General features: G+C 41.6%; 1 protein-coding gene across 17 annotated transcripts in view; it reads left to right on the plus strand.

Annotated features, from left to right (window-relative positions):
• hspg2 (heparan sulfate proteoglycan 2) overlaps positions 1-26,092 on the plus strand; it is a 93,976-nt gene that overhangs the window by 20,117 nt on the left and 47,767 nt on the right. For 13 of the 17 annotated variants that reach the window (XM_026154414.1, XM_026154420.1, XM_026154416.1 and 10 more), the window contains exons 2-13: positions 9,719-9,848; positions 10,138-10,188; positions 18,344-18,403; positions 21,249-21,355; positions 21,509-21,567; positions 21,862-22,034; positions 22,159-22,197; positions 23,218-23,343; positions 23,489-23,680; positions 23,760-23,879; positions 24,939-25,070; positions 25,432-25,576. In XM_026154414.1, coding sequence (XP_026010199.1) covers positions 9,719-9,848; positions 10,138-10,188; positions 18,344-18,403; positions 21,249-21,355; positions 21,509-21,567; positions 21,862-22,034; positions 22,159-22,197; positions 23,218-23,343; positions 23,489-23,680; positions 23,760-23,879; positions 24,939-25,070; positions 25,432-25,576 — 1,334 coding nt within the window. The remainder of the gene's footprint in view (positions 1-9,718; positions 9,849-10,137; positions 10,189-18,343; positions 18,404-21,248; positions 21,356-21,508; positions 21,568-21,861; positions 22,035-22,158; positions 22,198-23,217; positions 23,344-23,488; positions 23,681-23,759; positions 23,880-24,938; positions 25,071-25,431; positions 25,577-26,092) is intronic. The other 4 variants (XM_026154422.1, XM_026154430.1, XM_026154427.1 and 1 more) reach the window with 3 other exon arrangements.

A 26,092-nucleotide genomic window follows, 5' to 3' on the forward strand; every position in this document is an offset into this window, starting at 1 on the left:
AAAGATTAAATTTCAGTTGTAGAAATGGTTGCATGAAGTGCCTTTCCTACACGGTACAATGTAGTGTACCACAGTGTTGTGGAGAAAAGTGTACTGGGCAAGCTGACAGACTGATCTAGCTTTGGCCTGTGATTATGTGGGACATTGTAAGTGTGGCCAAGTCAACAGGTGGTGTCAGATTAGTTGGTCCTGAGGTGAGAATGAGCAAGAGAGGAAGCGAGGAGGGCAACTCTACTGCATTCAGCGTAGGGAAGCCAGTGCTTAATTTCAGAGCCATCAAACAGGTGTAGGCACTTCCTTTCTAAAGCTTAGCTAGAAAGCAAACCTTTAAATCAACTAATTATAATCTATGTTTAAAAAAGACATCTTATAAGTCATGTTAGCACCTTGGTTCTTGGCTTAGTAATGCCAATGCTTTCCTCTAAATTAAAATATCTTAAAAACCTTTCACTGGATTTCTGGGGGATTTTGTACAGGCATTTGTACAGGCATTCACCCACACACAAATTAGAAAACACACAGATACATAAATCAACAATCTTTTTCTAGTGTGAGTAAGAGAGAGAAACAGAGAGTGTTAAAATGCCTGTGTCTTTGTCACAAATCGATGAGGCTGGGAAGCCACAATAATGCCCCTCATCTTGACGACAACCAAACGCCCATCCCAGCAAGAGAAGGAGGGCCAAAGAGTGAGAGTCCCAGAGGACCAGAGGCAACAGTCAGTCGACCCCACTAGAGGCCAGCCACCCTGATATTTGTCTAGAACAGTGTCCCAGGCACCCAAAAACCACCCAAACCCCAGCATTGCCATGCAGGGCCAGCACCTGCCACCACAAACACCCCAGGCCCCACATCCCAAGACCGTTAGACAACACCTGCTTCAGTCCTCCACTGCCACTAACCGAGGTAGACACACATACACTCCAAAACCACAACCTCAGCTCTCCAGTCCCTAGAAGGCCACCAGACACCTGTAGTCCCAGAGACCACCCTTATCCATCTGCAAGGCAAACAGGGAAAAGAGACTACAGTCATCCACTAAGTAATGGAATTGATAAGTGGGGACCAGTGAGGGACAAATTCATCCAGTTGGTATTTTGAAGAGGCAGACATTCTCTAAAAACTAATGTGATCAAGAAGTACATTTCTATATTGACTGATACATAAGCTGTTTTTTGATTTCCAGTTCATGAGAATAGTTTTCTTGGCGATGGATAAGGAAGTAAGGAGTATATGTGATGCATTTGCTTCCATATGTCACCTAAGATGCACAGCTTGGGTGAGGTTGGGATACTGCAACTAAACCGTGCGGATAGCTCTTCGCATATCCTCTGCCAGAATCTCTGGACAGACCTGCAGGACCATAGAGTACATATAGTTCTCAGCAGAGTTGTCTTTGCAATAGGTGCATATTAGTATGTAAGGCCCATTTGGAACAGCCTTTGTCCTGTATGGTGTGTTCTGTAGAGAATTTTGTATTGTATAAGTTCTAAGTTGGGGCTTTTAGTCATTTTGAAGGTGTTTAAGCCTATTTGTGTCCAGAAGTTTTGATGTAGACCAATGGAAAGATCTCGTTCCCACTTCACAGTTAGGATGGAAAGTAATTCGTCAGTTTTAAACAATATCTTACACATTTTTGATAACCATTTGGGGTACAGATATTTAAAATTTTGTTACTCAAGTTGGCGTTTGTAGATTCAGTTGACTGGGATTGAATAGTTCCTGTATGATGGACTTCAGTTTCAGACATCCAAGGAATTCGCCATTGCTAATTCTGGACCATAGCGATACACAGATCCTGTCACAAACAAGGATGCAGTGGACTCAAGAGCAGACTCAATTGCTCGAACTATGTACAATTTATTGAAAGGAAAAGGAACAAGACTGGGTCTAACAGAAATCATTCGCAGGAACTGAGGGAGGCCCGAGGGCGGAGAAACGGACGTAGAACACAGGGAGAACACGGGCGGGAACTTCTGCAAACACAGGAGAAGGGTTTTACTGAATGGGAAACAATTAAAGGGCAGAGGTGAGTGGTACTAGTGGAGAGTCTTGGGCTTACTTGAAAACACCGGCTATTAGGCGGGGAAGGGGTTGCCGTGGGGGGCGTTCCAGGGATGGTTGAGAGTGTGGGGAGGCTGGTCCAGGTTCCAAGGTGTCCAGGGAGGTTGAAGTACGGGCTGGAGGGCAGGCTGAGGAGAAGATGAGTGTGTGGTCCTCGGGTTCTGGGCAGATGGGAGAACAGGACGGAAACAGAACCAGCACTGCTGGTGAGTACGACGGGTGATGAATCTGGAGAATACAGGAGACGGAGGACACATTAACCCACGATCCAGGCACACAGAGTCTGAGCATAGAGGAGGCCAGGTTTACCACGGGTGGTAGCAGGACGAACTGGCGAGGAGTAGCAGGCAGTGCTGGCTTAAAAACCCTCTAGATGGAGCCCCGGAAATTGGAAGCAGGTGATGAGCTGGCCAACTCCACCCTAGGGGACGGACAACAGGAACCTGGACCACACCCGACCAGACACTCCCACAGCATATGACAGATCCATATTTTGAATACATAAATTAAGTTTTATAAACTTTGCCTTCTAGATCTGTAATAGTGTTGCTAACAGTGAAGTTTATTTTTCTGCTAATTAATTTGGCTACGCCTCTTTGTTTTGAGTTGTAACAGGCTGAGAACGTGTGAGGGAACTGTGGAGAAGTGAGTGTGTGTACAAGATGTTTTGAACATGTGAGTCTCCTGTAGAAAGACAATGTCTGCCTGTAAGCCATTTAATCGGTTAGTAATTTTAAGCCTCTTTTCCCTGGAACCGATTCCACATACATTCCATGAGACAAACCTCGGGGTGGTCATGTTTAAACTAACTAGTGGAGTGTTGAATGTTTGCTAAACACTCATCAATAAAATACTGCAAACTGTCCAAGTCTTCTTCGCCGTCCTCCAGAGTGTTGCAGTCGATTGAAATATGCCTGTAATTCTTATTTTTATTACCTTTAAAGCTGTCAAAGAGTAAATTGGCAGAGAAAGTTAGTGACAGAAATGTTTGCAGTTAGTGGCACATTATGTCCAGTGCTGCTGAGATTTTTGTTTCATCCTGCGATATCACAGCATAGATTTCTTCACTTACCTTCCCTTAGATTAGCTCCTTTACTTCATTAAAGTTACCATATCCACTGCTCACCTTTGAGTTAATAATAGTGGAATGGCTGTTTTGAAAACTATCGGCTACATTGTAAGGTAAATACTGTGCAAGGATATCAATAGTTTTTATATTGCATATGTACTGAGGCTCAATCTGATATTTGTCCTGAGCTTTTGCTGTGTTTTAGAGTCATCTAGATGTTCAGGCAACTCAGATCTCTGATCTCTCCTAGTTCCCCAGTGGGAAGAAAAGCAGACTTCTTAAGTGACACAGCAGTGCTTTCAAAGGGGCTCTTTCTGTTATAAATAAACAGGCCAGGGCTGGCCAAGCTAGAGCTGCTCTTCCCCTCTGAGCTGCTACAGGTCTCAACACCTCGCCTGTCAGCTGTCGTCTGGGGGAACTGGCCCCTTTTTCCCCTCCTCCCTGTAGGACACTCTCAGAAATGTTACCGGAAACACATGCACTATTTTCAGACCATGCACTGCTGCAGTGTTTATGTTGTGACATGCAGCTCAGGTGGGCAAGGACTTGATGGTGTTTTTGTATTTGCCTTTTTAAGTATTCTACTACTGCTTGTGTTCTGCCCATGAGCATATAAACATTCATTGGCACATTTTTCTCACAATAAGCACACCAGGAGCTAAACCTCCAATCCAGTAAAGTCAGCTTTCTCGCTTACCGCACTGGCCTATTAAAACAGATTAGTTTAATTCCTGGCATAACTAATGGGCTGATAACTGTTAGGCAGTGTATGCATGCATTCCTTTATACCTGCACCATAAGGTATAAAGGGGGGGGGGGGGGGGGTTGCTGAGCTTTTGTTCATTAATTTTGGAGTTACTCAGGACTGACCATTGAAAAAAGGAGTGGCTGTCATTCTAGGTGGTCTGTTAATGTAGCATCCTGCTGGGGTGATCATTGAAATTACTGTGTTTCTTTAGGTGTCTGTTAGGTTTTCACGCCTAGGATTATTTGGGGGGAATGTGGTCATGCTATATTATCCCAGCCACATTGGGAATGCAATATAGGTTTTGAAATCACTTACATCTACCTAAGAAAATTTGAGAAAATCAGTGTTTATGCAGTTTTTTGATGATTTGATATAAAGTCTTATGAGTATGTTTCTTCTAAACTCTCAACAATACAACATAAATAAAGAGTAAAAGTAGCAAGGCTCCAAGTCTTGTCGTTTTGCTGTCACTGAGGCTGACAAAAAGACCATTAGAGATAGGATTTCATTTAGCATTAGGCTGGGGTATCTTGTTTCACGGCTGGTTTGCAATCTCTGCTCCATGTCTGGTCATGGTGTCGCCAGGCTGACCTTTTAGCCCGAAATACAGTATGTTATCCAATTTGCGAGTGATATTGTTTTGAACCAATTCAGATTCACACAAAAAGAAAAACATTTTAACCCATGTTGAACATCTAACGATGTAGTGGAATCAGTTAGCATCAGTCACATTTAAAGCACTTGAGCAGACCAAAATAACAGGTATGAAAGGTGTAAAAGTAAGGAATATTTGTAAGCATGTATTCAGTGATGACTCCTCCATTTTAATTCCATGGGAACAACAAAGGAAAAGCTCATCACCTTTTCCAGTTGCCTACAGTGCAGATATCCTTTCTCATCCTGTTTAGCTGCACCATGTACACAAGTCTATACAGGCTGGATGCTTATTCTGACATGCCTCCCTAAACAGTGAGGGTTGGTTTAAAGGGAAAGGCGTGTGTGTGAGGCTGTGTGGCAAATGCTAGCCCGAGGCCATAGTTGCTTGCCACATGGAATGTTTGGCCCTCCTATAAAGGGATGGACATTAGATAAAAGCAACAGACTGCTGCAGAAGCAACTGATTAATAATTTTTCTTACATATTATGCTGCTTGTGCTAACATCACTGTTAAAATTTACTCACTCGGACCCTAGTGGATGTAAAAAGCATAACTAGTGTCCAAGCGTTTGTCGTCCGTCCCCCCCCCCCCCCCCCGTCCCCCCCCCCCCCACTTTGGGAAGCTCTGCCTTAACTGGTCTTGAGCAATAGTTATCTAGGTTTTCTGAAGGTTTTTCCTTTTTTTTCATTTTCATTTTTAGTCCAGTCTTTGTACCAATCCATTTTCAGATGATTTTTATTTAGCCACTTAATGCTAATCTATGACTCATTCAAGCTACCAGAATATAACTGAAGCAGAAGATGGTCAAGCAGACACTCCGAAAAAGTGTTCAGAAATGTGGACATATGCTATTCTGGGCCCCTTCCTTCTCACTGCTATTCATCTCTTCTGAAGAAATCTGGTGTGTTTGTTCCACCCACAGCATTAGTCACTGAACACTTTAAAAAGCCAATCTGTGAATAATGTCAAAGGGCTCCTTAAACTTCCTTCCTGTCCAGTCACATTAGATTAAACCATGTAGAAATACCAATGTATTGCTGAGTGCAGAAGGGCCACATTGTGCAAGTGCTTTATCCAGTAGGGGCTCAAGCAGAGGTTTACTGTCGGAACTGGTAGTTTGTCAAATCACAGACCACTCCTATGCAGGTTAAATGTAGAAATTTGTATCATACAAACATAAAAATCCTGCACTAGTAACACAGATTTGTAGTCAAAGGTGTGCAAAGGAACAGTGCTCTTGGGCTTATCTCTTTTCCTCTTTTCCTTTCATCACTCTTTCACAACACTCAGCCAAGCATGTTGTAAAACCTCCCTCATATCTATGTTTTGAGATGAGTAGATTTAGCATCTTAATATTTTTTAACTGTAGCATGAGAATCATGTATTTTCTTTTATTCTCTCAGTAGCTTTTTTCATGTTGTTTTCTTTGTATGCACATACAACATATTTTTACCTGCTGTAGTAGACCTGATCTAGCGTAGGCCTGCTTGTTCACAACACCTATTCCTCAGATAACAATGGGTCAACTAAAGGGAGTTCAACGACTCAGCCTGCATTGGTGCCCGGTTGTGCTTGGTTGGCCCTTTTTCAACCTACCCTATCTAAAAGAAGTCAGTATGTGTCAAGCTTTCATCTACTTGAAGCTTTCTACGGTTTACATTCCATTCCTGCTTAGTACATGCTGCTACTTCAAGCCCAAGCAGATATTAGAGAGGGTAAAAGGAAGAGAAGGTGTGGTGGGTAAAGGGAGATGGAGGGTCAAGTAGGCTGAGAATTCATCTTGTGAAGGTTTTCTGCTTGCATAAAAGGTCACAACTTGGCGTTTGGATCAAATTGATTGGAATGAGCAATGCTGCCTTTTTTCCAGCTTTCATTTCTCTGTTTTTGCATATCCCAAGCTCTCATGGGAACAAAGGCTGATAGGTTGTGTGAGCTCAAGAGGTGATTTAAATGCTAAACCTGTGCTGCTGCTATCAACAAACAGTGTCAGCTGCTATCAATAAACATTTTAATGAGAGAGCATCACTTGCGGGAGACTCGTGTCTGTCATGAGCAAATCCAATTTCTTTCTCTTTTTTTTACTGTAAAACACTGGCTGTGCCTTTAAGACATTTCCTACAGATTGTCCTGCAGCTGCATCAGTGGGTTTATTAACAGAGTGGGCGAACTGAATCCCTGAAGAAATCTTCTCACGCTTCCTCTGACAGGCTTTGGATATCACTGAGATGTAACCAGGACGGGAATGCTGACGTGTGGGTGTATGATAGTGTGTGTCTGTTCATGCAAGGCCGTATTTGACCGTGTTTGTTTGCACGTGGTACCAAATGCCAGTGTTTGTGAGTTTTTTACTTATCTGCATTAGAATCAGTTTGCAGTGCTGTTTTGCCTTCCACAGTTTCACGCTTGTTATAATTTGGCATGCAGGCAGCACAATACCACTAAGTGCCAATCAGTTTTCATCAAAGGGCAGACGAGGAGGTTAATATGGGAACGTTAATGTGAAACTCATCAGCACAGAATGATGAAAATGCAAAAAAAAAATGCAAAAAACCAAAAATTGTGATGAAATGCTTGAATGATGAATAAAAGGGCTTGTAGTACAAATATTAGCATTGGGGAGGCATTACTTGTTGAGAACCAGAGGTGATAGCAGGCCTCCAGCTGCAAGACTCAACGACAGCTGACAGTATTTCAGTCTTGAAAGGTTCTTGGCTCACTTTTTGTGTAGTGCGATCAATCGTTTTTCAAAAGGTTTTGCTTCTCACTCATTGCCGTCATCATCAGTTGTTCATGCTAAACAGCTGAAGGTCTTTATTGTCCCATGTCACCTGCCACTCATTATTCATGGATTCCATCATTTCCCTTTGCTACTACCATTTGGTTTTGTAAGGTCAGTGCTGCATATTTTTAAGTAATTTATAAGTAAATATTATATGTGAAAGGTGTCCATGTGTGTTTTTGTGTGTATCTAGGCCACTTCCTGTGCGTTTATGTCGACGCCTACTTTTTTTTTTTTTTAAAGCCTAACCTGATTACCATGTCTTATTGGAAATTGAAACAAATTAATAGAGCAATGTGTTTACACAGCAAGGTACTAGAGTCAGGAGAGCTTCTGAGGTGTTTGTCCTCTGGGTGGGGTGGGGTTTGAAGAATTACAGTCCGTCAAGAGCTTTATCTCCAGGGAGAGATAACTCTAACACCACAGACATGTCTCAACCTCAAGACTCAGACTAAAGGTCAGATTAGCTTTTGAACTAGAATGGAGTGAGAGGGCGCATTCACATGGAGTTCTCAGCTCTGCCTAAGATGAGGTCGGCTGACATTCTCAAACAAGTGTGGCTCAGCATGTTAGCTTTAGATCAGGTGTGAATATGCAGCCATCTGTAAGTTTGTTCAGGGTTTTTTTTTTTTTTTTTCACCCAAAATGGCATCCAGCATGTCCAGATCATACACCATCCCAAGGGAGTGGGAAGCGGGAGATGATCACACCAATGGTTGGCTGGTCGGCATCACTGAAAAGAATTTGGTTAGTCAGCAGTTTGCTTTTGAAAATGGCCCGGGATTGTTGTTGTAAGGGTGTTCAGTCAGGGGAGAGAGGATTTAGGGGGGTTAGATCTAGTTATTTATTAGCTGGATCCATTCAAATGGGAAAACTACCATGACAGAGTTGGGTGGAAATAGGAACTGGCGTGCCATGCCTACTGGAAATGCCAGAGGTGGCATCCTGCCAGAGTCGTATCTAAACTTATAGCCAGCGTCTGGGCAGTCTGCATGCTGAGATGCTGAGAGCAGAGATAATAAACCCACACTGTGCTCCAGTCAGGCCGCCATAGTAAACTTTATCAAGATGATCAGGATATGGGAATGGCTGGAAAAGCTTTGTGTCTTCTCAGTGAGGTGTCTGATGTGTCTGTCACGTGTCCTGCAGGAGGACGTTATTCTGGCTACATGCTTATTTGATTTTCTATGTGTTGTCATGCAATAAAGAGAATATTGCAAAAGAATTTGCACTTCCTGAGGCTGGTAGTCTGTAGTTTAATAATTGAGGAAAAGGTCACGTGGAATTATTCTGATGTGGACTGGGTATTCAAATCTCCCTTGAGGTGAATGTACTAACACTTTATCAAGTTCCATATTTAATAAATCTTTAGATTATGAGCAATACAGCAGGAGAACAGGCACAGTGTGAAGCAATACATTTATCCTAACATACCTCACTAACATGGCAAATTGTGGTAAACAGGATAAAAAGCCACTTTTCCTTTTTGAGCTGACATTTTATGACTTTTTGATGTTTCAATTCAATTCCATTTTATTTATATAGCCAAATCACAACAATAGTTGCCTCAAGGCACCTTACATTGTAAGGTAAAGAGCCTACAATAAAAGCAAGCACTTTGGCAACAGTTGAAAGGAAAAACTCCCATTTAACAGGAACAAACCTCCGGCGTAATCAAGCTCAGGGAGATGTGGCCATCTGCTGCGACCGGGAGATGGCAAAGAAAAAGTACTCATGTGCATCATGGGAAGCCCTCAGCAGCTTAGACCTATCGCAGAATAACTAAGGAAGGATTCAGGGTCACCTGATCCAGCCCTTACCAAACACTTTATCAAAAAGAAAGGTTTTGGTTAGAGGTGCTGGAGGGCACATGATGGTTTATTGATTGACTATTTCCTGATTCCAGGGTACAGAGTCAGTTTTGAAGGACTAGTTGTGGTATGTGGCATATATTTTTAGCCTGGAGAACAGAGTGTAAAGGATACTTTAACAGATTAGTGTCATTCTGATCTGAACTTCAGCTGTTTTTTCTGGCTTTCGGAAATACGTTTTATTTGTGTGTGTGCCTGTGTACTTACGCAGGTATTCCTGTGCTTGTCATTGGATTTGGAGTCAGCTGTGAATTTCGTCGCATTAACATTTACATGAGGAAAAAACATAAACGCCATGTTTTGAATTTAAGCGAGTGGACTGAAAAAAATAGAACTTAGATGTCGTGAACTTTTATTTGCATGCTGTTAAAAGAGATAATAAAAGATTAAAGTAAACAGATCACAATGCCCCATTTCCCATTCCAGCTTTTGTTTTCTCTGCACAATTCCAGAGCTCATGTATAGCACTGGGTGTAACCCTTTTCCCAAGAGACTTTAACCCTTATTAATCACTCTGTGTTTACTGCAGGTGACACAGGCCTCCAAGGTATGGGGAGAGGTTCCTCTGCCAGAAGATTTGGAGGCAGAAAAAACTGTCCAGGGATCTCAGAGTTTACTGGATGATGATGAGGACTTTGCAGCTGATGAAGCGTCAGGAGGTGGGTTTGGTAAAAGCTGAATAACCACAAAACAACAGCTGCTCTTAATTCACACCACTTATGCTTTCAATATAAATTCTTAAGATTGTTAACCCACGCCAAAACAGAAAATCGGTAAATATTTGTTCAGAGATTCGTCTTATAGTGACTTGCGAGATTCCGACTGTTTAAGGGGAATATAGATCTCCAGGAGATTTGGTGCACTACTTTAAATATAATTGAATAAAGCATGTTTTCTTCACCTCAAATTGGCACATTGACCTATACTTCTGTTTCTCTCATTCCAAAGACCAGCCCAGTGGAGAGGAATATGGAAGCACACCGTGGCCTGATAGCACAAGTAAGTGAAGAGACAATCTTGTGGATCTAACAATCCACTCTGACAGATTTTGTTTACATGCAGTGGATCACTCAGCCCTCTAAAGCTCCCCCATCTGCAACTCTGACGTGCACCAGTAGCACCGTGTGCACGCGCGTGTGTCATTGCGTGCATTTGTGCATGCACACTTGTGCATAATGTCTGTCGGTGCCTGAGTGATGATACCTCCACATCCTGCTACATCCTCTCCTCCCTCTTCGCCAGCTTGCCAGACTCTGGTCATAACACAGGGCCTTGGCTTTATCTGTGAGACATAAACATCTCCTCTTTCATCCTTTTAACCATTGGCGAAGGTGACAGCACAATAAGATAAATAAACGCCCAATGAACAATAAAAACTGCGGGAAAGCACCTCTACCCCATTATTTTTATTCAGACTTGTATTCTGTTCAAGGAACACACTATATCACCGCACATAGTTTCAGAAAATAATAATGCAGGAACCATAATAAACTTTGCATGATGGTCTGACTCTTTAATCATACCTAAAGTTTACGTGTGCCGCTGTTCTTGGTCCGTGTTTTATAGTTTTTACAATCCATGGGTTGCTTTTCATTGCAGACAGCAAAATAAGTAAGAATTACTGTTACCTGACCTTTTCACTGAACATGTGTGCATGCTACTCAGGGTTAGCCACAAAGGATGCCTTAAGAGTATTACCTAGTAGCATACTATATTTAACTGCTGAGCTGTGATGTTGTAGCTAAATTAATGCTCGACGTCAAAGGATAACTGGAATCGCATCGTAGATATCCATTGCTCAGGTTTTGATTTATAGTTCACCATGAAACTTCACTGATCGATGGCATCCTATATGTGCTTTAATTTTATTTCCCATAATTATAGTGTTAACACTCTATTTTGTGACAGCAATAAGTTAGGTCCAAGCATTGCCCAAAGTTGCCATTTCTCACTTTAGATTAGTAAGTACTCTCGTTTAGTAATGACTGCTGACTGCTTGTCTGCATGTGCAAACATGACACTCCCTGAATCCACTAGGAAATTGCATGCAATCGGAAATCACAGGTACAAGGGAGCTAATAGGTTAAAGTTCTTTTAATTTTAGTTCTCACATGACACTCAATTAGCTGAAGTCTTTAGATCTACATACACTATATGTAAAAGATAGAAATTTGCTGCCATAACTTCAGCCATTTTGATCTGGGTTAGTAGTATGGCTGTGGCCCTAAAGCATACCATAACTTATCATCCTGTTTGACTGTAATGAGGACCAGAATTTATGAAAAGAACATTAAATTGTATTCAGTAATACCATAGATTCAAAAGTAGATTCCATATGAAGAGCCAGTGAACTAAAAGGTCATGTCCAAAAGACTCTGACACATTATGTTTTGCAACAATTCGTGGAGCTAATTACATCAGGGCACAATAATTGTTTTGGTAGCAAGCTAGCATAAGAGCATCATGTGGTTCACTCACAGAAATAGCAATTCTGCCTGGCCTCACAGAATCTAGGCCAGTTAAAGGTGCCAGAGGATATTTTGACACGGCTAGCATTAATGTGTGTGGTGTTGACATCATGTGATAGCAGCAGATTAGTCTAGCAACGCTTAACTGACTGTTGAATCACTTTTTGACTCAACCTTCAGTATTTGTTTAGTGTTGACTGATTGAGACATAGTTAAAGGGAATGCATTTTTACCCCATAAACACAGTTTGCCACTTGTTTCAGCCTAAGTTGTACTCCAGCCTTCTGCAGCACACTGAGCTGCTCTTATAATGAGAATGGCAGAAAGATTTGTGTGAGAAAAAATATCTAAAAGTCATAAAAGACAAAGCAAATCAGTGTTCTGTTCACAGTACAGGATGAGAAAATATATTTCCATTTGTGTGTGTTAACATTTTGAGCGTGAATGAGTCAAGAACAGTCCCAAGTACTCTGGTTCCATAAACTTCCTTGCTTTTGTTTTCACATAGAGGTCAATTTTCTTTTAATGTAGCTGTTGAAAAGAAAGTTGAGATTATTTGGTGCTTTCTTAATTATATTGCCTTATCTCAAAGGTGCCTGGACACATTTGCATTCTCCCCAGTATGACCATGGTGGTAAGATTAGTGTAGTCAGACTAGCGCCATACATAGATCTGAGTAAATCTGCCTTGGGAAGGAAATTCTGTTTCCTGTGCTGAATCCTGAATACTTTGCTGAGTGTCTCTGTCCTGTTGGCTGTCCAGACAATTCACCCAAGCCTGTGCCTTCCTTCCCCCTCCACTTCTGTAAATGGCGAGACGCTGGTGGTACAGATGCCCCCATTATGCTTTGTATCCTGTTGTGTGACTGTTTGCTGATGGTGGTTAAGGAATTTCCAATTCCCTTTGTCTCAGACATGTAAAATGAATCCCTGCAAAACATCTGGAATTGAAACTGCTCTTAAATAAGAGCTATTGTGAACCGTCTTCTGTGTATTGTTGCTCTTTGTCTCCCTCTTAATCATAGTCTGCAATCTTTTCCAGAGATATGGAAACTGTGTCCCATGTCCTCCTAACCTTTCATCGTGACCTCTAAACTCAGAGTCCCAAAGAAATCTCTTTGGGACTCTGAGGAGGTAAATCCAGCTTATCTGCTCTGTGAGAGCCTTTCCTTGTTTCACTGGCTCCATTACAGACATTCCCAGTGTTCTAAGGATATTGGCCACTTTGTTTAGGACATAAGGAAACAAAGGTTACCAGGCCACTCGCTTGTAATAGTGTAGTAATTGGCGAAAGGCCGCTGGGGTTACGCTCTGCACAGTGTTTATTTTGGGTAAAAAGCTTGAGAATTATTATTTTTAAATATACTTAGACCAGGGTGAAAAAACATGGCAGACCACTTCTTTTTCTATATAAATAAATAAAGGTAATTAACCATTACTAAAAATAAGGTTTATGCCCCAGCTTAACAGTACTAGTAATCAGCAAAATATATTTTCATTATTTTCTAGTGGTTAATTCACTATGTTGTTGTAAATATGTATGTAAGTTGTTGTTATCCAAGAAAAAATAGTAAAGCACATTGTTTGGAGCACCTCGGAGGTTATCACTGTTGCCTGAGTTCCACTCCACCTGTGTGGAGTTTGCATGTTCTCTTATGTCTCTGTGGGCCAGGTACTCTGACTTCCTCCCACGGTCCAAAGACATGCAGTTAGTGGGGTTGAGTTTATTGGTAATTCTACTAAATTTCCCATATGTGTGAATATGAGCACAAATGGTCGGCCTCTCTTTGTAGCACACTGGCAGCACACTGGCAACCTGTCCAGGGTGCACCCTGCCTCTCGCCCTATAAAAGCTGGGATAGGCTCCATCCCTCCCCCACGACCCTGATAAGGATAAGTGGAAGAGAATGCAAGGATGGACTATTAGTTTTTGATTAAAATGCAGAATAACAAATAATATTTGTTTTTAGTAGTTGAATATTATGCTTGATTAATTTCTGACTTCTCAGAGAAGTCCAGCTACAACCCCCCTCCACCTCAGCTCCTTTTTAAAAAAACTTTATCAGTGTCTGTTGTCTCTTGTTCCTGTTTTGTACTATGCTGCAGTCTTATTCTCCACACCTCCACAACTTTCCATGTATGCGCATGAAAAGGAAGGGAGGTGCGCTCTTTCCACCTTGTGCTTTCCACAGATGCAAGTGGAAGGCATTTGGTGTAGGTCCCAGTGCAGTCCCATAGTAGACCAACTTCAACCGTAATATGTCCCATTAAGTACATTTCTCATTGCAATGGTTCAGGAACATGTCAGTATTATAGTGTATTGTATTTGTCCAAGTAGCCTCCTTTTAAAGAAGTCTTGAGATGTACTCAGAAATTATATAATATTTTTTTTTATCTTTTGCTGTGCAAAAAAAAGAAAAAAAAAAGGAAAAGACAACAACATATTAAAAATAGAAGAGATAAGCAATACATGTCAAAGTCACTCTGTCAACAATCCTACTAGCTGTCATTCTTTTTCTTTGTGTTTTGTTAGTGCAAGTGGTGAAAAGATATGTCAGTGTAAACATGATAAACAGCATCTCAGCCCTGAGAAACTCAGATGGCTTCTAGCTATTGTCGTGCTGAGATTGCTATACATCAATATCTAATGCTGCTGTCTAAACTAGCTCTCTCATCCATTGTTTAAATAAGCTAGACAAGGACTCACCTGTCATTGGTGTTCGATCTACATGCTGTGATTTGTGTGTGTGTGCATGTGTGTGTGTGTATACTGTTGACACTGATGTGAGTAGAGGGAGACTCACAGACAGGGTACTGCATTCCTGTGTAGCCTCACCTGGCTTTGCTTCTAATCATTTACTAGTGAGCGCTTACTGAAAAAAACACGACATAGGTTTGGATTCCTCCGTTATCTGTCAAATTGAGCAGATGTTGCACCATTAGTGGACAATACATCAGGGTAATGTAGCTTGTCTTGTCAGTTTGGCCTGAGCAGTGCCAGGCCACCCACTCAGTTTCATGCTTTTTCATGGTCAGCTGGTATGTGTGTCTCAGTGGCACTGCCTGTGTGTGTGTTTGCAAGAGTGTGTCAGATACACGGAGCCTCTTGGGCACTTACACAGAGGGACAAACGCTGGCAGCTGCAGTTATTTTGCTGAGATCTTTGTTGTTGTACTGCTGGAGCCCTACAAGGAGGTCACGCACTTGAAACAGAATGTTGTGGACAGGACAGTTGTAGGAGCAAACGAACGTTGGTGCTGCAGTTTTAAACGACACGTTTGGACTAACCTTTGTCTTACCTACTCGTCTCAATCAGTGACAAAAGCTTCTATCCATTCATAAGCAGCAGATTGTCACTCTGACTGTGTGCAATTCATTTTGGGTGGGCATAGTTCTGAAAGACTCCTGCTGAATGATCTTAGTCACTAACTTGAGCTCTATTACTGCACCTAGCCCTGTGATCCTACACTCTGTTGTACCAATAACAAATGAGTTGCCTTGGAGAGCTGGCTTGTGCCACTCCTCTTTAGGAAAGAGATTTTTAGGGTTTCGTTCAAAGAGAGCTTATCTGCCTGCTGGAGTGATTTTCTTTTTCCTCTCTCCAGGAAGGACTTGTACTTTATATCTCTGTGCATTTTGATGAGCTTAAAAATAAGCTACGATACGTCATAAGTGAGTAACTTACACTTGTGCTAGCAAAATGTTTAATTGTGCTGCAGACCAAATACTGAATTAAAGTGGTTATTGGCTGGGTATTCAATTGTCCTGTGGTTTTCCCAGATATGAGTTCATTTGGATAAAGCTCCACAGTTGATTAGTGGCTTCCTGGTTGCACCCTAGAGAGTATCTATATTAAATAATACCACTCCTGGGACTAATTAAGTTCTTAACTAGTTCTTCTTCTGTTGCTGACAATTCATATACATCCACTGGCCCCCCAAAACAGAGGGAAATCACATAAACTGGTGTAACAAAAGTCAGTGGAGGCCAAAATAATGTATTCTGGCTGGATTCAATCAAAGTTAAAATTTTAAACCACAAGATAATGCAGCTTGACATGAGACACACTCTACTGAGTGTATTACCCCATGTGCCTGCCTGGGGCATCAGTGAGCTGCTGGACAGTCTGTGGCACTATTTACACAATGCCCCAGAGGTTCTCATTTGGATTCAAAAATATTTGCTTGATCCAGGCATTGCCTGCACACTCTGGTCACATGACGCTGTGCCAGGAGGAACATGGGGCCCAGAAATTCTGACAATGATTCTGAGGATTTCATTCTTGTACCTAGCAGAAGTTTGACCCTCCAAGGATATTCCTTACCAGACCATTACTGACCCACTGCCAAACCAGTCATGCAAGATGATGTTGCTGATATCCCCAGACTCTTTTTTTACCTGTCACATGTGCTCAGTGTGAACCTGTTCTCATCTTTGAAATGAACAGAGTCACAGTGGAAGACCTACCATTCTTCTGTTAGGGTTAGGGTCCCGATCGTCAGTCAAGCTTTGTGGTGCTGGTTCTGATTCTCTCCATGAGCAGTTTGGTCAGAAACATGCAGATCAGTAGCTTGCTTAAGGTCATTTTCTAGGGTCCTGACGGTGCTCCTGCTGCCCCTGACCCAAAGAAGCCGATACTGTCCATCTGCTGCATTGATGCCATTCTATGCCCCTGTCCATTGCACTTTGTGTATCCATCTTCAAGCATCTCCTCCACACTCTTAAGACTGTGTCTCAGTGGTGTTAAGGACACTAACAAAAGGATAAAGTATACAAAAATCAGTCTAGACGGATAAGGAGAGAGCAATGGTCTGTGGCCACCACGTACAAAACCATTCCCTTTTTAGGGATTGCCTTGCCCATGACCCTGAATTGGATAAGCGGAAGAAAATGGATGTAGTTGTCTTGTTGTTTCCTCTCCATTGCACCTGTTGTCACATTCATTTGCCTCAGAGCGAGTGAAATGGATTCACAATTGTTTATGCTTCGTAACTGGACACATTGATGTCCCTGAAATGTAACCGACTTCAAGTTATACTATGAAGATTGAGTGTTGTCTTAATTACTGTATTTTGAGCAATATACTTACTTTATGTTTCTCCTGTTGGGTAAAAGATCCATTTAGTTTGTTGTATTTTCAAATATCTCTCTATCCAGCCTCTTACACAGTGAGCACTGTCTCAGTAAGTGACCTCAGCCCGATCAACCCACAACAGAGCAGAGAGTATTAACAAATCTGTTACCTCCTCCTCTCTGGCTTCCACTCTTTTTCTGTTTCTGACAGTGATCACAGCAGATCAGCAGACTTTGAAGTAGCAAATGCTTCATTAGCCTTAATTAGTTTGGGTCACTATTCTTGTGGGAAACCTCATGTCATTTGGGTAGGGCATGTTTTCTCTCAATTGTTTCCTGGCTGGGCATTTTAGACTTGAAGAAATGCTCTTAACTCTTAACACAGTTTTTTTCTTTTTGTAAACTCTGCCTTCTTCTAAAATATATGCCACAACTGCAGTAACGTGTGTCAGAACCCTCATGGTTTTTGCATGTGCAGCTATACAACAGCTGGATCCAGTATACTCACTCAATTATGAATGAGATCTTGTTTACTACTGTTTGTTGAAGTTTATGGAGTGGACTCATATTTATCTGGAGAGGAGCATAAAAAATCTCTCTTGTTAGTATAAAGTGCTTGTGTGGAGCATTTTAATACATTTTAAGGGTGCTTTTGTTTACAAGATAGTGAATAGATCCTGTAAATGGTTTGTAAATCAACCTTTGTACTTGGATCTCTTTCTTGAAACAACCAAAAGGCCTCCTCACTTGACATTTCATAGCACGCCCCAAGCAGAATGAATGAGTCACCACGAAAAAGAACGTGGTCATTGTTGCCCATGCCAGTGGAGAGAACTTAGGGTAAAACCAGTTAAAACTCTTTTAATGGTGCTCAGTTCTTCCATTTAAAAAGGAAAACAGGAAACAGCTCCTCCCTGCATTACTGCAGTGCCAGGGTGGATGTATGTGTCAGACAGCTGAGATGTGAAGAGCAGGATGTGGAAGTGTGCGCTTTGTTTGTAAAGTATTCTCTTTGTGTTGAAAGACTGAGGAAGAGGTTTGTCTAAAGTTATGGCCCCTCACCTTTTCTCCTCGTCACTGTCATGTAAAGAGATTTCCTTATGTGTTTCCTGGCAGACACTGGTTAATAAAACCACACGCCTCCTGCAGCCTCTGTCCCATGAAGCAGTATCCACAACATTTAGATGGTAATGATTAGTGGGACTGTTGATCACAGCAAATCGATGGTGACATTTCCAGCTTCTCATGAAACTATGTTGGGATTTTTTTGATTTTTTGTTCTGCTACCACTGTAATATGTCTGTTTCACATAATCGTAGTGGCTCTTCTTGATTTCCTGTTTCTGTTACTACAACTTTTTCTCTTTTCAATTCTCCTACTTATTATCTCTCTCTGTTTTCTCTCTCCCTGCATTTGTTTCCCTGTCTAACTTTCCTGAAACCTTAACCTCTCTGCACCTGCCTGGCTAACTTCATTTGTTTCCCTTGTTCTTGTGTTGCTTTCCTTGGTTGACCTTTGACCTCTGGCTCATGTTTGTGCCGTGTTGACCTCCCCGTCACGTCTTTTCCCACTATTGCTTGCTCTCTGCTGCTTGCACTTCATTTCTTGCTATAGCACATTGGTTGGATTCTTCATATCTGAGGAACATACAGAACCCAAGTGAGCACGACCAAAGTAAGTCCTGACGCACCTCTTTCTTAACACTTTGTTTTTCTCTTGTTTCTTGTCTTTGGCACACTCTGCTTTCACCTGTTCCATTCAGTTATGCACGGTCTTTTCCAAACACACTCTCAGATAACATTCCAAGGAAGACTCAGCTGGGGCATGTAGTGTCTGAGTCCAGCTGGTTTGTTTTTCCAAATGTCTTACAGGCATTTCCCAATGATTTCCGATGCTATGGAAAATTATGTGCTTTTTCCATCATGTAACAGAGTGACAACATTTCCATTTCTTGCTAAAAATGTCTTTGAAATGACGTTACCATGACACTTGCAAAATGTACTCCATGCTTTCATTTTAAAATTGCTCTTTGAAATATCAGCCTCATGTTGGTGGTTCAACTCCAATGCAACAAACCAGGTCTTATACTAAGTAGCTATAACACAAGTATGAAAATGAGCCTTTTTTATATATAGTGGTGGTTTTGATCTCTACATTGCAAGCTGTGGATGAGCAGGATGGGGAGAGCTTAATAATGAAGCCAGAATTAAGTCCCTAGATTTCCCCACAGGGCAATAAATGGACTTGGAAACAGAGGTTTTGGCTTGTTACCAGCGAAGGGGTTAAGTAGGAGCGGTCGTGTCTACGGGAGTTAAGATGAGAAAGAGACAGCTGGCAAATGGAAATATAGGCAGAAAAACTAGGGAGGAGATTGAGATGAGAGAGAGCAAAATCCCATGTAGGGGAGTTACTAAAGATCTTTGTTGGCGTTATTAGAGCATTGTGGTTTGGGCCTTGTTCTTATAGAATCTGGCTCTCCCCCACAGACCATATTCAGGCCTAACAATTGGTCCTATAAATCTAATAGTAGCAGTCTGAAAAGCGAGCACACCAGGTTGTGCTAAAGCCTGCAGTGCTGTTCTTACTTGTTCCCCTTACTGTTTTCTTAGGCAATGCTCAGTTTACTTTGACATAAAAGGTGCTTTTCTCGCCAGGAGTTGGACGTCTTGTTGTAACACCGATGTGTAGAAGGAAAATGGGACTTAGCGGCATAAAGTGAGGAAAGCTCTTAAACACAGTGACCGCACAGCCTTTATGTGAGACACGAAATCTATAACTTTTAATTAGGTAGCTGCTGTTAAGCATGATGTACATCTGCTGCCAGTGTGAATGTCTAGTGATGTGCAATTATCCAAAGAACAAGGAAAGGGTGAAGAAAATTATATACACCAAGACTGGGTATAGCGGCTGCACACAGTAGGTGTGTATGTGAGCAGATTTATTGTTTTATGCATATTTGGGCATGTATGTTTCTAACTAGAGGCTGAGCAGATGCCTACTTAGAACATGACTCTTTGCTTTTGGCACGGCAAATAGCATCTCACTGCAAGAAACAGTACAAATATTGACTTCCTCCCTAAATCCACACTACCAGCCTAAAATCAGAGGTTGGCAAGCCCATCCTAACAAAGTGTTGGCAGGAGTGTGAGAATGGGGCACCCCGCAGGCGCAGGCTATTTTAAGTTTCATGGCTAAGCCTGTGACATTGTAATCATAATATTATAGCGAATATTTCCCTCAAAACGAGTCGCACATTATAGTTGTTTTGTACAAGAGGGTATATCAACAATTTGAGAATGTTTCAAAAGCCTTTAATGCAGCTAATTTCCCCGTTAAATTACAGTGAAGTACTGGCAGAAGCTATTATTTTACAGTGTGGCTCCTATAATCTACCACAAGTGAAGAACAATTGCTTTGCTGGATGCTTCTACAGAATTTTGTTGTTATCTATCCGGATGCCATTATTGTTTTTGTTTCTCCTGTAATCATCACAAGCTATTGTTGTAAAATATATGAATATACTGTGAATCATTTTCTGAAAACATTGCACATGGTTTGCAGGATCTCAGTCTGCATGCTCTCACCTTTTAACATGAAGCTTTCTTAAGCTATGTGAAAACCCCTAAAGTCCTTGCACGGTATCACCACCGGAATGTCTGTTATGTTCTCAACCCTGTAAAACCTCATTTAAATAAATGTCTACTTGCTTGCGTTGCATAAAAACTCGATTTAACTGCAGCTTCTGTTTGCCACACATTTGAATGCAAAGTGTTCTGTTTTTAGCTGCTGAACTACATGAACAAGGAGTCTAAGTAGGCCATTGATGTAATCCTCTGACCCCTTACACTGCTCTCCAGCCTTCCTGCCTCATGCATGTATGACTTGAGGAGGGAATGTTGAGGCCTTCTTCTAGAGTCATTCACAGAGGATCCTCTTCTTCTTCCTCCACAGCTGCTGGCACAGTATTGATGGTGACTTTACTCCTACTGACCTTCCAAGTCTGTGATATCATCAGCATTCAGTCAGGAGATCTGAAGCAAACTTTTGGCCCTGTTATATTGAATGTCACGAGTATTATGTGTATTTGTAACTCATTTCTATCATGTGTCTCTATTTAAATATGCTTAAAAATGTTAGATTATTTATGTTCCATGTCTGTGACCCACAGAATAGTTGATAGTACAATTTAATGGTTATTTTTCAGTATGTGGAGGAGTGTGACTGTGTCAGTGTGTGTCGGTTGTTGGCCACAGACACAGTCACAGTTGAGATATAGAAATAGATGCTGTAATTTGTATGTGGCTTTCACTTAAGCCGCAGTCGTGCTTTTCAGTTTTTACCTCCTGAAACATTTAACCAGAGGTTTTCCTGAGGAAAGGAAGTTCCAAACAGTATCCCACATCACAGTGACCGTGACTACAGTGACTTGAATGCAGCTTATAACATGCACACCTGACAATAGTTGGATATTAATGTGCAGTTTAACTAACAGATAATTCTCCCCACTTTGTGTTTCTAGTTTATTACAGAGCTTCTGTCAACTTCACCTCCCTGGTCTACGGTCCCGAATACGAAGAAATCTTCTCTCGTGAATTTATCGAGCTTTCTGAAGCAGTGGTGGACACGGTATGTCCTGTTCTCATAAACTGTGCTAAATAGCGCTCTTGTACAGTATCATAAGACTGTTACTGCCTTATATGGTGAAAGACATTTTATTTATGACTTTGCTAATTTAAGAATGTGTGACTGTGTGTCTAAAAATTTATTTTTCCTCCACAGCTCGAGTCAGAGTACAACAAGATTCCAGGTGTCCAGACAGTCAGTGTGATCCTTGTTAAGTAAGAACATACACAATATTATTTAAATATTTATTTGTGACACTTAAAGTAGCTTTATTTTGTTGTTTGGATATTTTTTTACCTTGCCAGGTGATATTTCTTCTTGTTTTTCCGTATTACCCAAGGCCAGTAGGCCAGCAGCATTGTAGACATTCAGTCAGTAATACAGGAGCAATAAGTAAGTCCTTTCTAGGACAGCCAAAGAGGACGCTTTTAACAAGCTTTATTGTTTAACATATGCGGTGCATGCCACACAGTCTGTAGGCTCAGCTGGCCTTCTTTTGGTCTTTGCAGAAAGGAGATAAGAGAGGATGGCGTTGATGTATTTGTGGAAATAGATGTGGGATCTGAATACAACGCCAATGAGGAACAGATCCGCAGCGTGCTGTACAACGTGGTGAAGGAGGGAGCAATTGCTTCCTACAGCACTTCGGTCCAGGGCTTTCAGTTCAGACGGCTTGGAGTAGGTAAGACCTCAAGAAGTACTGAAACAGGTGCCACTGTTACCCAAGAGTTTGCTGTATACTTACAGCAGATGAAGATTTACCAGCGGGGTAGGCAGTTACCTTAACATTTCCCTCTGGTTTATAGCTGAACCTTTGCCTTCAGCGGAGCATGTAGCAGACCCAGGTTTGTATTTTGCCATGCCTGTTGCATGGTGAGTTAGAAACTGTAGTGCATTTAGAAAGAACAGTTGAGCATTTGTGTCTTTAATTTGATGTGTACAAGTCCCGTTGTCTGAGGAATGTTTTGCATGGAAGCACAGAAGTGTGAAGCAGACTTTGAGTCTACTTCTGAGTTTAGTCTTTGAAGTCCAGTAGTGCCCAATGAGTATAAAGTATATTTGCATGGCATGAGTGTGATTAGGAATGCAGCTTTTTAAATTTTTTTGCCATCAATTCCACAAAACTCTCTATACAGACATGGCAACTAATAGAGTTAAATGGTGACTTTATCTTTTATTTGTTTATTCAGGTGACAGCATTGTCATTCATCTGTCTGTCTCGTTTTGCTGTCTTTGTGTGTCTGTGTGTCGAATCTATTCTTACAAAGTATTTGTAGCCTGTGTTCACTGTAGTGTAGTGTTTGTTCAATCCAGTCTTTATTTGTGCGTTATTAAGCCTTTCTTGTCCAGTCTTGTATTTATTTCTTATTGTGTATCAAATATGTCTGTTCTATTTTTTTGTATCCATCTAGCCATGTCTAATCTACTCTTTGTCATTTAGTTTGTGTCAATCTCTTTTTTTTGTGTTCTTCAGTCTAGTCTGTCCAGTGTTGTCTTGCCCGCCTAATGTAATCTGTCTAATGTGTTATTGTATAGCTGCCATGTTGGTTTGAACCTATGGTATATTTTATGGTTACCAGAACACAAACACTAATGAAAATCTTGTAATGTTCTTGAAAAGCTCCCTAATTATCACAAGCTTTCAGATTTTGGTAATATTTTCAACACTTCTGAGTTGTTCTTTCTGCAGTAGAGTTCCAGGAGAAGTTTTTAAAAAAAAATTAAATGAAATATTTAAAAAAAAATTGTTAATTGTGTTTTAATATGACGTTAGGTAGTTTTTTGGCTGTACCATAGTCAACGCTTGCATGTCTTTGATCCTTCAACATCCCCCTCCCCCTGCTTCCCCTCTGCATCTCTAACAGTAACCCCCAGTGTGAGACCCTGCATGCCAGATGAGCACAGGTGTGGTGATGGGACATGTATCCTAATGGAATACCTGTGTGACAACCGACAAGACTGCAGAGACATGAGTGATGAGCTCAATTGTGGTGAGTGGCCTCATTGTGACTGGTTGGCAGTTTAACATGATCAGTTATATGCTGGAGTAATGGCTGTTTGATGTGTGGGACAGTAATTAGCACCTGTGTACATCTTTGCATAGGCCTAATGAAAGAGTTGTGTCATACTCAATAGGGCCGATTATTCCGATCATCACAACCCCTGCCACCACAGTCGATACAACCCAGAAGGTAGTGCGTCCCCCCGGCCAACCTGGACCCTGCAGAGTGGATCAGGCTACATGTCAGACTGGAGAGTGTATACCTCGTGACTATATCTGTGACGGTCAGCGGGACTGCCCAGATGGAAGCGACGAGTTTAGATGTGGTGAGTAACGCAGCCCTGTACATGCGAACAGTCCCAGAGAGCAACATGATCCCTAATCAGCCTCTTGCCTTTTTTGCAGGTACTCCATCTCCCTGTGAACCCAACGAGTTCAAGTGTAAAAATGGTCGCTGTGCACTCAAACTTTGGCGCTGCGACGGAGACAATGACTGTGAGGATAACTCAGATGAAACCGACTGCCGTAAGTCTCCGTTTCTTTTGTGAGACAGTAAAAATCTGTCTTAAAGGAATAAGTAAAGCTCCCTTACCTCTCTGATGTCCGTCTCTTAAATTTAAACAACAATATTAAATCTAATTTTGGATTTGTTAAGTCATCTTATTATTTCAAATAATTGTGTGGGTGGCATGATAGTGCAGTGGTTAGCGCTGTCTCCTCAGTGCGAAGGTTCTGGGTGCAAATTCCACCTGGGGTGTTTTGTGTGACATTTGTATTTTCATGAGCTATTTCCAGACACTCAGTCTTCTTCGCACAGTCCAAAGACATGCATGGGGTTAGGTTAATTGGTTATTTTAAACTAGCTGTAGGTGTGAACGATTTTCTGTCTCTATGGTTTAGCCCTCGGACAGATTGGTGGCCTCTCCAGTGTGTACCCTGCTGTTTGCCCTATGACAGCTGGGATAGGCTCCACCCCCCACCGCCATATCCCAGAACTGGTTAAGCAAAGGAAAATACTTGCGTGTGAATATGAGCACACTTATTTAAAAAGAAGGAACAAATCATAGGCCTCCGAAACTTTCCACAAATGTATGTATTGCCACTGAGAATAAGTCGCTTTACTGTGAATGTGACCTTGATGAAGAAAAAGAGTCCATCAGCGTTTTTTTGTGTGTACATATTAATTAAGGATAGGAGGATAGATCCATGATAGGTGTCCTTCTTTATCATTCTTTATGTTGAGTGAGGCCAATTAACACCTTCAGGTTCATATATTAAATCCAGAAATAGTGGTATTCATCTTCTTATTTGACTCTGCAAAAAAGCACCTTTCCCATCCATCCATCCATCCATCCATCCATCCATCCAGCCATCTCAGGGTAAGGAGCCTATCCCTGCTACCATAGGGCAAGAGGTGGGGTAGCACCTTTCCCATAATGCTAAAAATGATTGGTTTCAGTTTAGGTTATTGGTTGCTGGTGCTAAGCAATTGCTATGAGCCTTTCTGACCTTGATTCAAAGCTGCTGTTTATGTTGTGAAGGGATATAAATTTGCTATTACTTTTCATCTTGTCATCACTGCAGCCTCCAAGGGCCCCGATGACAGGTGTGCTCCTGAGCAGTTTGAATGCCTGAGTGATAACAAATGTATCCCAGCTAGTTACCAGTGTGATGAAGAGCCAGACTGTGAAGACCGCTCCGATGAGTATGGCTGCAGTAAGTCTCACTCCAGTGCCTGTCCACATCTGCCTGTTAATAGACTCATTCTCATACACATTCAACTGCTTTCTTTCATATTTTCATGCAAATCACTTCTCTGACACTACTCTGTATATTGCCTCCTTTGTACACTTTGCCTAATTTTCTGTGAAACAGGCTTTTTTCACATGTATTCAGTGAAACACAGGGCTTTTGTGAGCCCTCCATCCCTGAACTAAAAGAAAATTGTCTGTCCATAGCAGAGAATTTGACTTCCTCGGCCTTTATGAGCTTCACTCGCCAAATTCCAGTGACATGCCAGCTGTTTTGTAAATGTGCATTTATTTTTTGGTTTTTTGTCTTTTTTGACTCCTCACAGCCCCTCCTGCTGTAACAAGCCCCCCAGAAGAGTCAGTTCAGGTTGCACGGGGAGCCACAGTAACATTCACCTGTCAAGCTGTTGGAGTGCCAACACCCATTATCACCTGGAGACTCAACTGGGGACACATTCCTACCAGCAACAGGTGGGTTTGATAGGAAATTCACCACCTCTGTGCTTTTTGTTCATCAGGTCTATAATCAAACCTAATTTAGTGTACACATTCAGAAACTCTTAACCTCTGATAATTCAAAGTTTGGAGAAAACACAGTCAAAATGGCCTAAAATATCTATGAATTGGAGTTTGTTAATGTTATTTTTTAGTCAATCTGTTTCCAATCTGATATCTGATAAAAGCTAGAAGTCATCTGCAGTAGTCGCTGAAGATTTGAAAATCTCTGTGAAGGTATTTTCCTCTCTGATACAGTTTCAGGTGAGGAGGCTGTTGACAGTGTAGCTGATCGTCTCAGCTTTGACTCTTCATCTTTAGGCCCATGATTGTAATTACCCGAATATTTGTGGTGTACTCCAGCTCCAGATGTTGCCGTTTCGAAATGTTCACTCTAGGCGTAGACGACTGCATGTGTGGTTTGGGCAATTACATTTAAAATTGATGGGTTTTTGTGTAACAATGTTTTCTAAGACTGTAACAGTGAGATGT

The sequence above is a fragment of the Astatotilapia calliptera genome, chromosome 20 (assembly GCF_900246225.1).
Source record: "Astatotilapia calliptera chromosome 20, fAstCal1.2, whole genome shotgun sequence".
In the NCBI taxonomy this organism is placed as follows: Eukaryota; Metazoa; Chordata; class Actinopteri; order Cichliformes; family Cichlidae; genus Astatotilapia; species Astatotilapia calliptera.